The sequence below is a fragment of the Malaya genurostris genome, chromosome 2 (assembly GCF_030247185.1).
Source record: "Malaya genurostris strain Urasoe2022 chromosome 2, Malgen_1.1, whole genome shotgun sequence".
Taxonomy (NCBI): Eukaryota; Metazoa; Arthropoda; class Insecta; order Diptera; family Culicidae; genus Malaya; species Malaya genurostris.
In genome coordinates, this window is record NC_080571.1 from 225251820 (window position 1) to 225264309 (window position 12490).

At 35.5% G+C, this 12490-nt stretch overlaps 1 protein-coding gene across 15 annotated transcripts in view; it reads right to left on the reverse strand.

The window, feature by feature from the left end:
* LOC131427787 (anoctamin-8) overlaps positions 1–12490 on the reverse strand; it is a 61963-nt gene that overhangs the window by 8498 nt on the left and 40975 nt on the right. For 12 of the 15 annotated variants that reach the window (XM_058591296.1, XM_058591295.1, XM_058591293.1 and 9 more), the window contains 3 exons: positions 3677–3784; positions 3204–3411; positions 2940–3053 (listed from right to left, as the gene is read on the reverse strand). In XM_058591296.1, coding sequence (XP_058447279.1) covers positions 2940–3053; positions 3204–3411; positions 3677–3784 — 430 coding nt within the window. Of the gene's footprint in view, positions 1–2939; positions 3054–3188; positions 3412–3676; positions 3785–12490 lie in introns of all 15 variants that reach the window. The other 3 variants (XM_058591302.1, XM_058591303.1, XM_058591301.1) reach the window with 3 other exon arrangements.

Genomic DNA, 12490 nt, shown 5'->3' on the forward strand with positions numbered 1-12490 from the left:
ATATATATATATATATATATATATATATATATATATATATATATATATATATATATATATATATATATATATATATATATATATATATATATATATATATATATATATATATAACATCATGAGCTCATGATTAAAAAACCATGGTACCGGTAATAGATTTTTATCCGTGTAGTAAACGAAACCGTCACACCTGTATAACCAAATTAGAACGATTCTAAACCGAACAGAAGTAATAACACGTACGCAAGTCGATCGAGTAATGTTCGAAGATTTAACCACTCGAACGAATGATATTCGAGTTCATACCCAACTCGAACGGAATGCAGAATAGAAATTGCACATTCGATCGGAATATTTCGAATCGATCGACGTACAGAACTCCCGAGCCGGGATTGTTTTCTTCGAATAGTTTGAGCCATTATATCTCCAGAACCAGGAGTGACAGCCGTTTGATCTTCGAACTTGATCAATGACCTAATAGTAGCTTTCAAACAAACCTAAGCTTGTTGAAAGCAGTTTAGCCATCTCTGAAAAAAATTTTAAGATAAAAAGAAAACGTTTTGTCGAAATCGGTTCAGCCATATCTGAGAAAATTGAGTGGTAAAAATATCTTTAAAAAAGGAGCAAACACACACAGAGAGATTTCCGATTTGGTCGAGTTGAGTCGAATGGCATATAACACTATGGGGGTGTCCGAGACACCATTCGAAAGTCGTTTTTTCTAGCAATTCTATCACCTTTCTATAGAGAAAGGAAAAACATCCATCAATATTTTGATAGATGAACTGTATTTGGTAAAAAGTTAGAGATATGTTGAGGTTAAAACGGGGTAAAATGAATGATATGAATAATGTTAATAATACAGATATATTGAATTGTGTTGAGGCTAAATCGACACCTACGACAAATGAATATGAAAATAATGAATATAAACTTACTACACTGATAGAGGAAGTTATTGGTAATACTTAATACAAACAGACTCGTATTCCTTTGCGTTTCAGACGAAATGCGTTCCGTCGGTTCTGGTAATAACCTCAAAAATTTTCCCAATGAATGGCAAATATAATCCCCCAACGTTTCACTTCTGTGAATCTCTCCACGTTTCACTCCTGATAAAGCTTGCTTCATTTAGAATTGGAACAAAGTTTTGCTCATATTGTGGCGCTCCTGGTGGACGGATTTGGAAGTTCTTGGCGCCCACGTGTCGGGAATTTTGTCAGCTTCACGTATGATTTTTGACATTCCGCAAATCGAATGTACTTTGTAAACAATCAACATGAAAGCCGAAAGAAGGGAAAAAATTGTGCACAGTTATTTGGAAAATCCATTGTGGTCTGCATCTAGGCCAGCTAAACAGCTGAAATTGCCCAGAAATACCGTATGACGCGTTATCAAACGGTATAAGGAAACATTTACGACGATTCGGAAGCCTCAAGCCAATCGTCGGAGTGGAACTGTCGACCGGAAACTGCGTGGTAAGATCTTAAAGATGATTAAGATGAATCCTAATCTGTCGGACCGTGATTTGGCAAGAAAATTCAGTGCTGCCCATAGTACCGTGAGGAGAACTCGATTCCGGAAAGGAATCAAGTCGCATCGAGCTAGCAAACAGCCGAATCGGATCATAAAACAGAATAGTGTGGTCAAAATTCGTGCTCGGAAACTATATGACCAGGTGCTGACCAAGTTCGACGGGTGTCTTCTGATGGACGATGAAACCTATTTGTTTGATGCGGGTGCGACCAGTTAATGTTGTTTTAAATAAAGAGATGGCTTTTTGGTCAATTAATTGACCAAAAAGCCATCTCTTTATTTAAAGATGAAACCTATATCAAGGCTGACTTCGGGTAAATCCCAGGTTAGAAATTTTACTTGGAAACGGCTCGGGGGATGTTTCAGCCAAATTTAAATTTGTTTTTGCCAACAAATTTGCAAAAAAAATTATGATTTGGCAGGGCATTTGCAGCTGTGGTAAAAAAAAGACAAAGTTTTCGTTACAAATAAGAGAATGACATCGGAACTATACCAAAAAGAGTGTCTCCAAAAACGAATTTTGCCGTTCATTCGATCCCATGACCATACCGTAATGTTTTAGCCAGATTTGGCAAGCTGTCATTACAGCAAAGTCGTTCAAGAATGGTATGCAGACAGATGGTCCAGTTTGTTCCGAAAAACCTTAACCCACCCAACTGCCCCCAGTTCCACCATATTGAGAAATACTGGGCAATCATGAGACTCAAAGCAAAGGGAAAGGTTGTCAAAGACATCAATCAGATGACGACCTAGTGGAATAAGATAGCTAAAACGATGGACGAAGAAGGTGTGCACCGCCTAATGAGCCGTGTTACAGGAAAAATTCGAGAATTCCTTCGAAATCGTGACGAATAATTTTATCCGTATTTTTTCTTAAAAGTTCGAAGAAAACGCTACAGTTGTATAAAAAAAGATCTTGAATTCAATAATAAGGAACTGAAATACAGGCAATTGTCTTTGTTCCAATTCTATCTGAAGCAAGCATTATTGAAGGAAAGTTTTCCGAATCTTGGAACATACGTCCAAGCCAATAACCGTTTTTTCTGATAGACGAATCAAGTATAACAGTAATCATAAAAGGTTCCATTAACAACAACCATGCAATTAACACCATAATTATTTTCTACCGACCAATGTTGATAGTGAACATAAGGAAAGGATTTAAACCGACTATTATATGTGCGTAGAAAATATCTTAAAATTTAGATTTAATATATTAATGTGAAATTACAATTCCGAACAACAAACATAGCCTTGTGCACCAGATCGATTACAATTTTGTTATACACTTAATTTTGAGAGCTTTTGAACAGCGAGCGACTGATGATTACTATGAACCGCACAAAGCATTAAAAGCTACGCCGAAGAGTTTGCTTAACTTCAGTATGTATGTATGTAGTTACCTTTGCTACAATACAATCGGTGCTTCTGTGTATAATAGAAGGATCTGCTGCCTTCAAACGTTTAGCCCACTCGGCCCCACCACTAGGACCAATTGTGAGATGATGTTCGGTGTGCTTATATTCAAATTCGACAAGGTGCGAAGCAGTTTTAAAATATTGTATTTTTTTTTTTGAAAAACCCATACAAACGGAAGAGAGGAATGAAAAAGTGCATTTTCACTATTAGTAAAATTATAACAGACAACTGACCTTAAGCCGACTCACCTCGATGTTGGGCATCCATTCTTTAGATTTTATGCGTGGCCGGAAAGGAGGAATTTCGGCTATTCTAGGCGGCGATGGATTGGCCGAAGAGATGTTCTGTGGACTTTGATTGATTGGTGAGTGCATTGTGGAATGGGCTTGCTTTCGGAATGGCGGAATTTCCGGAATTTGAATAGGCTGCGACGACACTCTGGAGTTCATTGGTTCACTGAAAACATTTTGCATATTGATTAGCCTATGTTGCGATTCGATGCTACTACATTTGTCATTCACACTAACTATTTTTTGTTAAGCCGATTAGATCAATGGAAAAAAGTATTTCATTGAAATTGAAACTAATGAAGCTAATAACAATTGGTAAATAGGAATACCATGTTTAGATGGGAAGAAAAAGAATTTAAAACTTGTTTTTTTTTAGAAATTAGAGCGATACAAATTTATTGTTAGGGGTTTAAAACATGTCGAAACCATACCCAAGATTGATGCTTCGCTTATCGTAAATACTATAACTGTGCCTCATCGACTCTCCACGGAATGGCGGAATTTCAGCGAGCTTTATATTTGACTTCGTTCGACATGCACTATAAATGTAATTGTAAAGAAAGTGTAGCAGAAAAATACCAGCAATAAAATGTATGGAATATCGAGCAAGGAATAATCCAAACAAAAGCCTTTCCTGTTTCAATTAGAGAAATGCTTCTTTCGACAAAGCCAAACTTAACCATTATTTTCATGCTAAAATCTTAGAATATTTTCATAGTTTTCAAGATGAGGTTGAATGTTGGATTATTCCTGCAAATTAGATTAAATTTTATAAAGTTCTTTTATACATATTACATAACAAGACTTTAAATGAAATATCGTCTATATACACTAATTACTTTTTTGTTTGGTTTCCATTATTACTCGATATACTAAGCCAAACTTGAATAATTGAAATAGCATGCAATGTTTCAATGAATTAACTATCAAGAAACTCTCAATAAACAGACTTCAAAAATGTCTTATATACAACCGAATTATATGTTCATTGACATTGGAAAAATATGTATATACTTAGATTGTTCCTGAATTATTCATATAAAAATCTTTGTTCGCATATAAGCAGAGAATTTTTCTATTTCAACATTTATGTATTTCGTTATGGCTTAAAGCCGTCAACATCTTAGTCTATTTTGTTATCGATACTAAACGAGAAATAAATTGAAACAGTCGAAATTAAATTTTGATTACGTATGAATGTTTGTTTACAAAAATAATAACAGGTGGGTTGTACCCCAATAAAAGTTGATCATAAAGCAAAGTTTGGCATTACATTCCTTTCGTGGAATTTGGCCTTTCTGTTTCAACAGACTGCGCAGCCGTTTCATAGCGTACAGAATCATAGCATTGCTAGTACTACGATTCTACTGACACTAAGAATTCTTCCAGGTCGGGGCTCACAACACTTTACACAACTACTTTACCACCAAAGTCGATGTTGTTGTTCGAAATAGTTCGTAACTATTTTACTATTTCCCCCGGTGAATGACCGATAGGTTAAAACCGGGCTAAAATAAACAACTAACTAACTAATTAGCTAGTTCGTAACTTTTTAATGTATCGATAACAGTTACTCCGGATTGGTGATTCAATGCATAGGGCGCTGGTTTTACAAGCCAGTAGTCGTATGTTCGGGCCCCGACCTGGAAGGATTCTTAGTGTCAGTACGATCGTAGCACCATCCATGTAATGATTCAGTACGCTATGAATCGAATGCGAAGTAGTGATGGTCGGATAAGCAGATTCTTAAACCCGTACCCGATCGAAAATAAAAAAAACTTTTACTCGTATCCGTCCAGAACACAAGAATAATGTTTCTTCTAAATACAAACCTGACCTGGATAAAAAAATAAATATTTTCTACCCGTACCCGAGCCGAAAAAATCGGGTACTCGGGTTCGAATACTTGAAATCCGACCAAATTTTTGAACCCGACCCGAAGTCGACAAAAATATTTTTTCTGAACCCAAACCCGACCAGTACCCGTAGGGTTCGAGTTTCGGGTACCAAAACCCAAAACTCGATCATTTCTAGTGCAAAGTATGTTGAAACAGGAGGTCAATTCCACAAAAGGACCCGAATCCGATAAAAATTGAGTGCTCGGGTTGAAATACCCGAAACACGACCAAATTTTTGAAACCCGATCCTGACTTGTACCCTTTAAAAATGAAAAAAATCGACACTCCATCCCTACAAAATTTTTTTTTTCTGAACCCAAACCCGACAAGTATCCATAGGGTTTGGGTTCGGGTTGGGTTTGTGCTACAAATACCCGAAAATTTTTTGAGAAAAATCGAATTTAAGACTACTAGGGGGACGGGTATAGCGTGATGGGTAAGTCGATGCCTTTCACGCAGCCCACCTGGGTTCGTAAATAGCTATTTCAGAGTTTTGGTGATTCCAGTTTATTCTGGATATCTTGTACAACTTTGTATCAATCATTTACACATGAGTTACAAATCTGCGAAAATAATCACTTTACTTCAAACAGAAATAACTACTCTGTGACAATTGAAAATCATTGGAATAACTACAAGTTACAATTGTTACTTGAAATTGTTGAAACAAACATATCGATTGATCAAAAGAAAATCTGAGCTCACTGTTAGAAGGTTCTAATTCATTTTCAATCTATTTCTCGTTAAGTATTGTTAAAAACGTACACGAAAAAATATTATTCTATTACGATATAAGAAAAGAACTACTTGTGTAATACATAATTACAACAGAGATGTTTTTATCTACAACACCAATTACATAATTTTGTTTATATATACATCAATCGCATACCAAAATATATACACTCAGCCAAACAAATGGATCTAGTTCTTAGCAAAAAGACAGTAAACAACTTTACAGGCTCACGTATGAACTGTGTGTACAATTTGCTCATTGAGCGTGGCGACCACTTGCAGATGTCACCACGATCGACACGGGATGCCACCACGATTTGGGTGGCACTTTCACATGAGACACAATTTTGGGTGCTACATTTACTTCACGCTAGATTTTTGTTTTGCTGTTGGTTAAAATGACGAGTTAATTTTTGTTTTATTCCGATCGAATTCTCGTGTGATATATGCGACATGGAAATGGAGTTGTGTTTAACACTTAGAGAAATCGTTCGATAAGTGTTAAAATTGTTGTTGTAATATTTCTATAACATGCAGGAGAATTTTTTTATCATTCCGGAATATAGTGGAACGTTGTGAAAGATCGCGGCGAATAGTCGAGTAGCCCTTAAAAAAATAAACCATTGATTGTACAGCATAAACAATTGATTCACAATTAGATCTATGGGTTACAACTCATTTTATTTTTTTCATTTCCAACGATTCAATATATTGTTTCTACGATGCACAATTGAATTCATTGTACACATGGTGTTTCGAACAATATTCAAACTGTACATTTGATTGTTTTCCAAGAAAACATGTATGAGAAAAGTTTATGATTTGAATTGTTACGATACTTAACAACCTATTTATTCTATTGTAAAAAGTAAGATCACAATTAATGGAATAGTGTATAACAATACATTTAAATATTTTTCAATGGTCAAAGAAAAATTGTGGAAGGTTTTGTAACAACAAATCGTATTGTTTTTCTACAATATTTTTTATTCGGGAGGTGCAATCTCTAATAGAAAAAAATAACTACATAAGTTTCTGATCCCATAGTGTTTTTTTTTAATTTACACTCGAAATTAATTCTAGAACGCACTCTGGGGTACTTTTGTACCCCAGAAAAACGGAGGTAAAAAGGAGTCATAGAAGCTTCTTCGCAAAAGGTTTATGAATGCCCGTAAAAAATAAACCATTGATTTTACACCATAAACAATTGATTCACAATTAGATCTATGGGTTACAATACATTTTATTGTATCTTGACAAGATTTTTTTTTCATTTCCAACGATTCAATATATTGTTTCTTCGATTCTAAAATTGAATTTATTGTACATTACGATACTTAACAACCTATGCATTCTATTGTAAAAAGCATGTTCACAATTAATTGAACAGTGTATAACAATACATTAAAATATTTTTCAATTGTCAAAGCAAAATTGTGGGAGGTTTTGTAACATCTAATCGTATTGTTTTTCTACAATATTTTTTTATTCGGGTGGAACTGTATCGTTTATTTGTAAATACATTGATGTGTGTTTAAGGAACTTTTAATTCTGTGGTTCAAATGTACCCAAAGAAAAGCGTTTACGTATAGAAAAAAATATGCAACTGTGCGTGACCAGGCTTCCCAAATGTACCGCCGCGCGACATTATTATTGAGGCTGTCTTGCTACTCTTTCCATGACAGCCTTGTGATAGGTTTCATCACGACAGCCCTTAGACAAATAGTTCTGTACAGCCAACGTTGCCGTCATTCTCTTCGTTCGACAGTTCATTCCATCTTAAGACATTTTGTCATGGTCCACGACAGCCGAAGAAGCATGAAGTTCTCGCTGTTGCGACAGTAAACTTCGGGTATCAGTCACTGCGTTGTTTCTGTCGAGAGCAAAATATTACTCTCCCTTGACCAGGTCTGCGACAGTAGCCGGTGCGGTTCAAATTTGTTGCTCTTGGTTTGCTATGAAGATTCGAGGCAAGCATGTGGGTTTTAGTTTTGCCTTTGGTGATTGCTTTGCGCAGCGGTTGATCATTGCGCATAGCAATCACCGTTGGTAGGGCATTGATAACAATATAATTGAGAATTGATAATATACGAAACGGATTGAAGGACGGACTTTGGTTTTAATGAATAGTTAATTTTTATATTTTGGTCTTCTATGAATCGATCGATCAATGAAATTCTATAGAAAGAAAAGTTTGTTTTCAAGAAATTATATTCATAATTAAAGACCTGAGACAGTTCGGCGTGCTCGTTTCAGGCAGTTTACGTTCGGTTTGTCGGCTGTAACATTCATAGTGTAGGCGCGTACTGATGTGCGTGGAGCATTATTTCCATCCTCTTTATCTCTTCCTTCAGGATATCAAATGCGCGATCGTTTCTTATACAAGTGTGTATAAGTCAATTGAATCAGATTTTAGATGTAAACGGTGAATGAATGTTTGTAGCAAAAGATATATTCAAATTAAAGATTCTGTATTCGATACTAGTTAGCGTGATTCTGAATAGCATTCAACTTTGCAGTCGACTTGTAAGTCTACGGGACTATTGCATGGTCAGTGCTGCAATACTACGGACACTAAGAATCTTTCCAAGTCAGAACTGAAACATACAAAATCTGGCTCGTTAAGTTCGTTATATGTACATTGAACCAACAATCGAATAAAAACCTTGAGTGCAAAATTTGGAGTCGGAATTTGCAAGGCAAAAATCATTTAGAAACATTTTTGAATGCAAAAACTGAATGAAAAATTCCGGTTCTTCCAAAAAAGCGTGGAATGCAGCATGGTTGCCCGTAACAGATTCGAATGTTTATTATGTTTTATTTAGAAAAAAAGTTTTAATTCCCCAAGTTATGTAATAATGTCTTTCTTGTGTAATATGGTCTCAAGCTTTCCAGACACATCAAGTTATCTTCTATATATGAATAGTGTTTCTATTAACCTGGAATATATTCCCAAATACATATGGGCTGATAATCTGGAATTCATTTTCTTCCTGTTATGCATTGAATTATCTTATCTCTAGAAACGGCATATTAACTATTATATTATTTTGGTCATAGCTACCAGAAGTTCGCGACTTTTACACACGTTGAAACTGTCACATGTTCGACGTTTGGAAGCATTGGGAAAATCGAAAAAACTCTCATCCAGAAATTTCGGAAGTTTCTTTAACCCTCATGACTGTGCCTGCAACGCAAGTTTCTGTTGAAAGAGCGTTTAGCGCTCTGGCGTTAGTATTGTCGCCAGCTCGGACAAAATTGTCCGTACAAAACCTGTCGAACATTTTAATAGTAATATTAAACCAAGACCTACTCCATCATATTATTCCACACATGTACAATTGGAAAGACTACAAATCGATGGGAAAAAATGAATAAAACATTATTTTTGATTAATTTAGAGCTAAAATCTTATCATTTGAAGTTTCAAAATCACTATAGATTCATCGTATTGAATTTCATTGCCGGTTCTGGTTGGGAAATTTGGGGAGTACGATTACCTATAAAGTATATTTCCAAAAATGGTAAGTAACAAAAACTACCTAAACATGAATTCAAGCTCAATTTGGTTTTGAAGAATCTTATATCTGCCATTGGAATTATAAAAATTTCATAGTGTCTATACATAGATTTTGATTTGTCATAAAAAAGGTTTTGAAATTACTTGAAAATTCGACAAGTGAAAGTTGACATTCGACTAAGATAAGTTAAGCAATTCCTCCGTGTGTATGTATGTGTATTGTATGTGTCAAACAACGTCACTCAATTTCTCAGGCATGACTGCACTATTTTTCCCAAATCAGGCTGAAATGAAAAGGCTGCATAGGTTACTATTGAATTTAATTCGGATCCGACTTCCGCAGTTACAAATCTAATACCGTTTTCGTTTATTGATCAGAGCAGCCCGAAAGCTGACCCAGAGTCGCCCAAACAACGTTTAATATGTTTGTTTTAGCAACCTGAGGTCGCTCTAGAGCGGACTCCAATCGCGTAGTTTCGCTCTGAAAATTTTTTCGGGTCGCACCACGCATCCAGCCGAGTTTGTTTATTTTTTCTTTTTTTCATGAGTTGTTTAGGGCGCGTAAAACGTGTTCGTTTTACTCGGAGTCAGAGTAGCCCGCGTCTAGGTTCAAAAACGAAAACGGTATAAGAATGTCGAAAATTTTCTACCGTCTAATTGTCTAAGTAGCCTGTGTCCGCATTTAAAAAAATTAAACGTTTGGAACTTTAAATATTGTAAATGAATAGTGAAACATTCTGAGAGCCGAGTTCATTGCATATATTTAACAGTTTTCTTTCTGAAAAGAAATTATGTTAAAAAAAATGAAAAATGATATATTGAAAAATGTATATAAATAAATACATATAATAATAATAATAATAATAATAATAATAATACTCAGCACGTTGAATAGTAGCCATGTGATAATTGAGTTTGCAATGTCCAGTCAGAGCTCTGGCCAGAATACTGCAATGATGCTTGGAAAAATACAGTAGACACTTTGACATTTTCAGATGTAAATCTGGTAGAAATGCTTTTGTCTGAGCGCAAGTTTGCAAGCTGCGCCAGTAGCTGGCATGATTGGATGCAGCCCAAGAACGAAACTTGTGCTTTATCAGACCCTGTCAGCTTGGAGCGATCTCAATCTTCAGTTCAGCAACGCCATCGCACGGCGTCTCATTCAACATGTCATGTCAATTGTATGGGTGCGCAGTGCTGCTATTTTGGCGCGTGCGAATTTGACATTTCTCTCCCATACTTCTATGTACGTGATTCGATGCGGACTCGCCTGAGGGCGCCATGGTCGCAAAAAAGGATGTTGCCAAAGATTTGTTCGGGAAATGTGAGAGCTGGATATCTTGTTAATATGATGTCTTTGGCTTTATACAACTAGTTGAAAGTGGTAAAGCTGGTTCAGGACCAACGAAATCATTCGTTGCACCAGCTCTCACCAACTCATCAAATAATAATAATAATAATAATAATAATAATAATAATAATAATAATAATAATAATAATAATAATAATAATAATAATAATAATAATAATAATAATAATAATAATAATAATAATAATAATAATAATAATAATAATAATAATAATAATAATAATAATAATAATAATAATAATAATAATATTGTGGCTGTCATTTCCGATTATAAAAAATTCATTGGTTTAGTTATCCTAGGAGAAACAGAAAAATCAAAACGTCGTTATTCAGAATAAGGGTGCATAAGACATTTTGGGAGTATTATTAATGAATGGAAGTGTATCTGTTTCTTTAGGAATAAGAAGGAAGCACTAAGGATGAATACTTTAGAAATTCACATATATGAGCCGTTACACAAAACTCTGTGTTTATCTTTTAATATTCGTTAGTTATTAAAATTCATTGCCTTCGCCGACAGTATATATAAATCTAAAACAATTTCTTTATTTCACAATGGTAATGTAATGAAACCCTAAAATTTCCTGCAAAGGTAATCCCAACAACGCAATCGTATGTACTAGTACCGTTTCATTGAGGCAACCGAAATAGTGCGAGCGCACTATGAACCACAGCTCGTCTCCAGAAACAGCCGGTTTATTGCTTCAAGAGACATTGATGAGACAGCCGGCTTGCGACAGCCCTTCGTAACAGTAATTCCCTAAAAATCAAAGGATGTCTTCGATTTTCAAAGGCTGTCTCCGTAACATTTTATGCGAATGAGCGAACATAAAGAAACAGGATACAAACAGCCCGTTCGGTTTGACTACTCTCCGGATAGAATACTCTCATCAAATTGGTGAGTAGAAACTGTCTCAGTGACAGCATTCATTTAGGCATGCGAGCGCTGTTGCCATTACAGTTCGGCATATGCTTCACACATATTGTAGACTGGGCTCTCGACTTTGCACTCAGACAGTTCATGCTGTCTCGTGGCGGATGTCATTGAAAAGCAGTACTGCTGGGAAGCCTTGATTCAAGACTAATAGGGGTTGCAAAATTATTTTCGGAATCACTAGTTTACTTGATTTATGCTCAAAGCTTGGATCGAAATCAATCTTCAGTTCAGCAATGCCATCGCACGGCAACACATTCTCGCCTGGACTCGCCACGTTCGCAAAAAGGATCTTGCCAATGATTTGTTCGGGAAATGTGAGAGCTGGATATCTTGTTAATATGATGTCTTTGCTCAAAGTGAACTTGAAACAGAACTAATAATAATACAAGTTAATGGAACAATGCAATAAATTATTCAAAAACATACCACTGATGCGGGAAAATCGAAAAATTAGGATTGCACATTTTTGAAAACAACTGATTAATGAACAAAGACGTAGTTTAATGAAACAGGGAAACCAAATGTAAAACCCTAGAAGAATATGGTAACGGAAACTAGGCAAACGCACAGCATAAACCCAATCGATATGTAAATTTAGACTATTTCATTTTGACTTTGAATAAATATTATCCGTCAATCTGTACGACGTTGGTATTTTTGACTATGTTCATCAATGTAACACTTCCTTTTGCATACTATCTGTATTACATAGAATAATTCATAGAAACTCCTTAGTAGAAGTATTACTATGCGATATATGCAAAACGCGAAAAATTCGTAATTGGA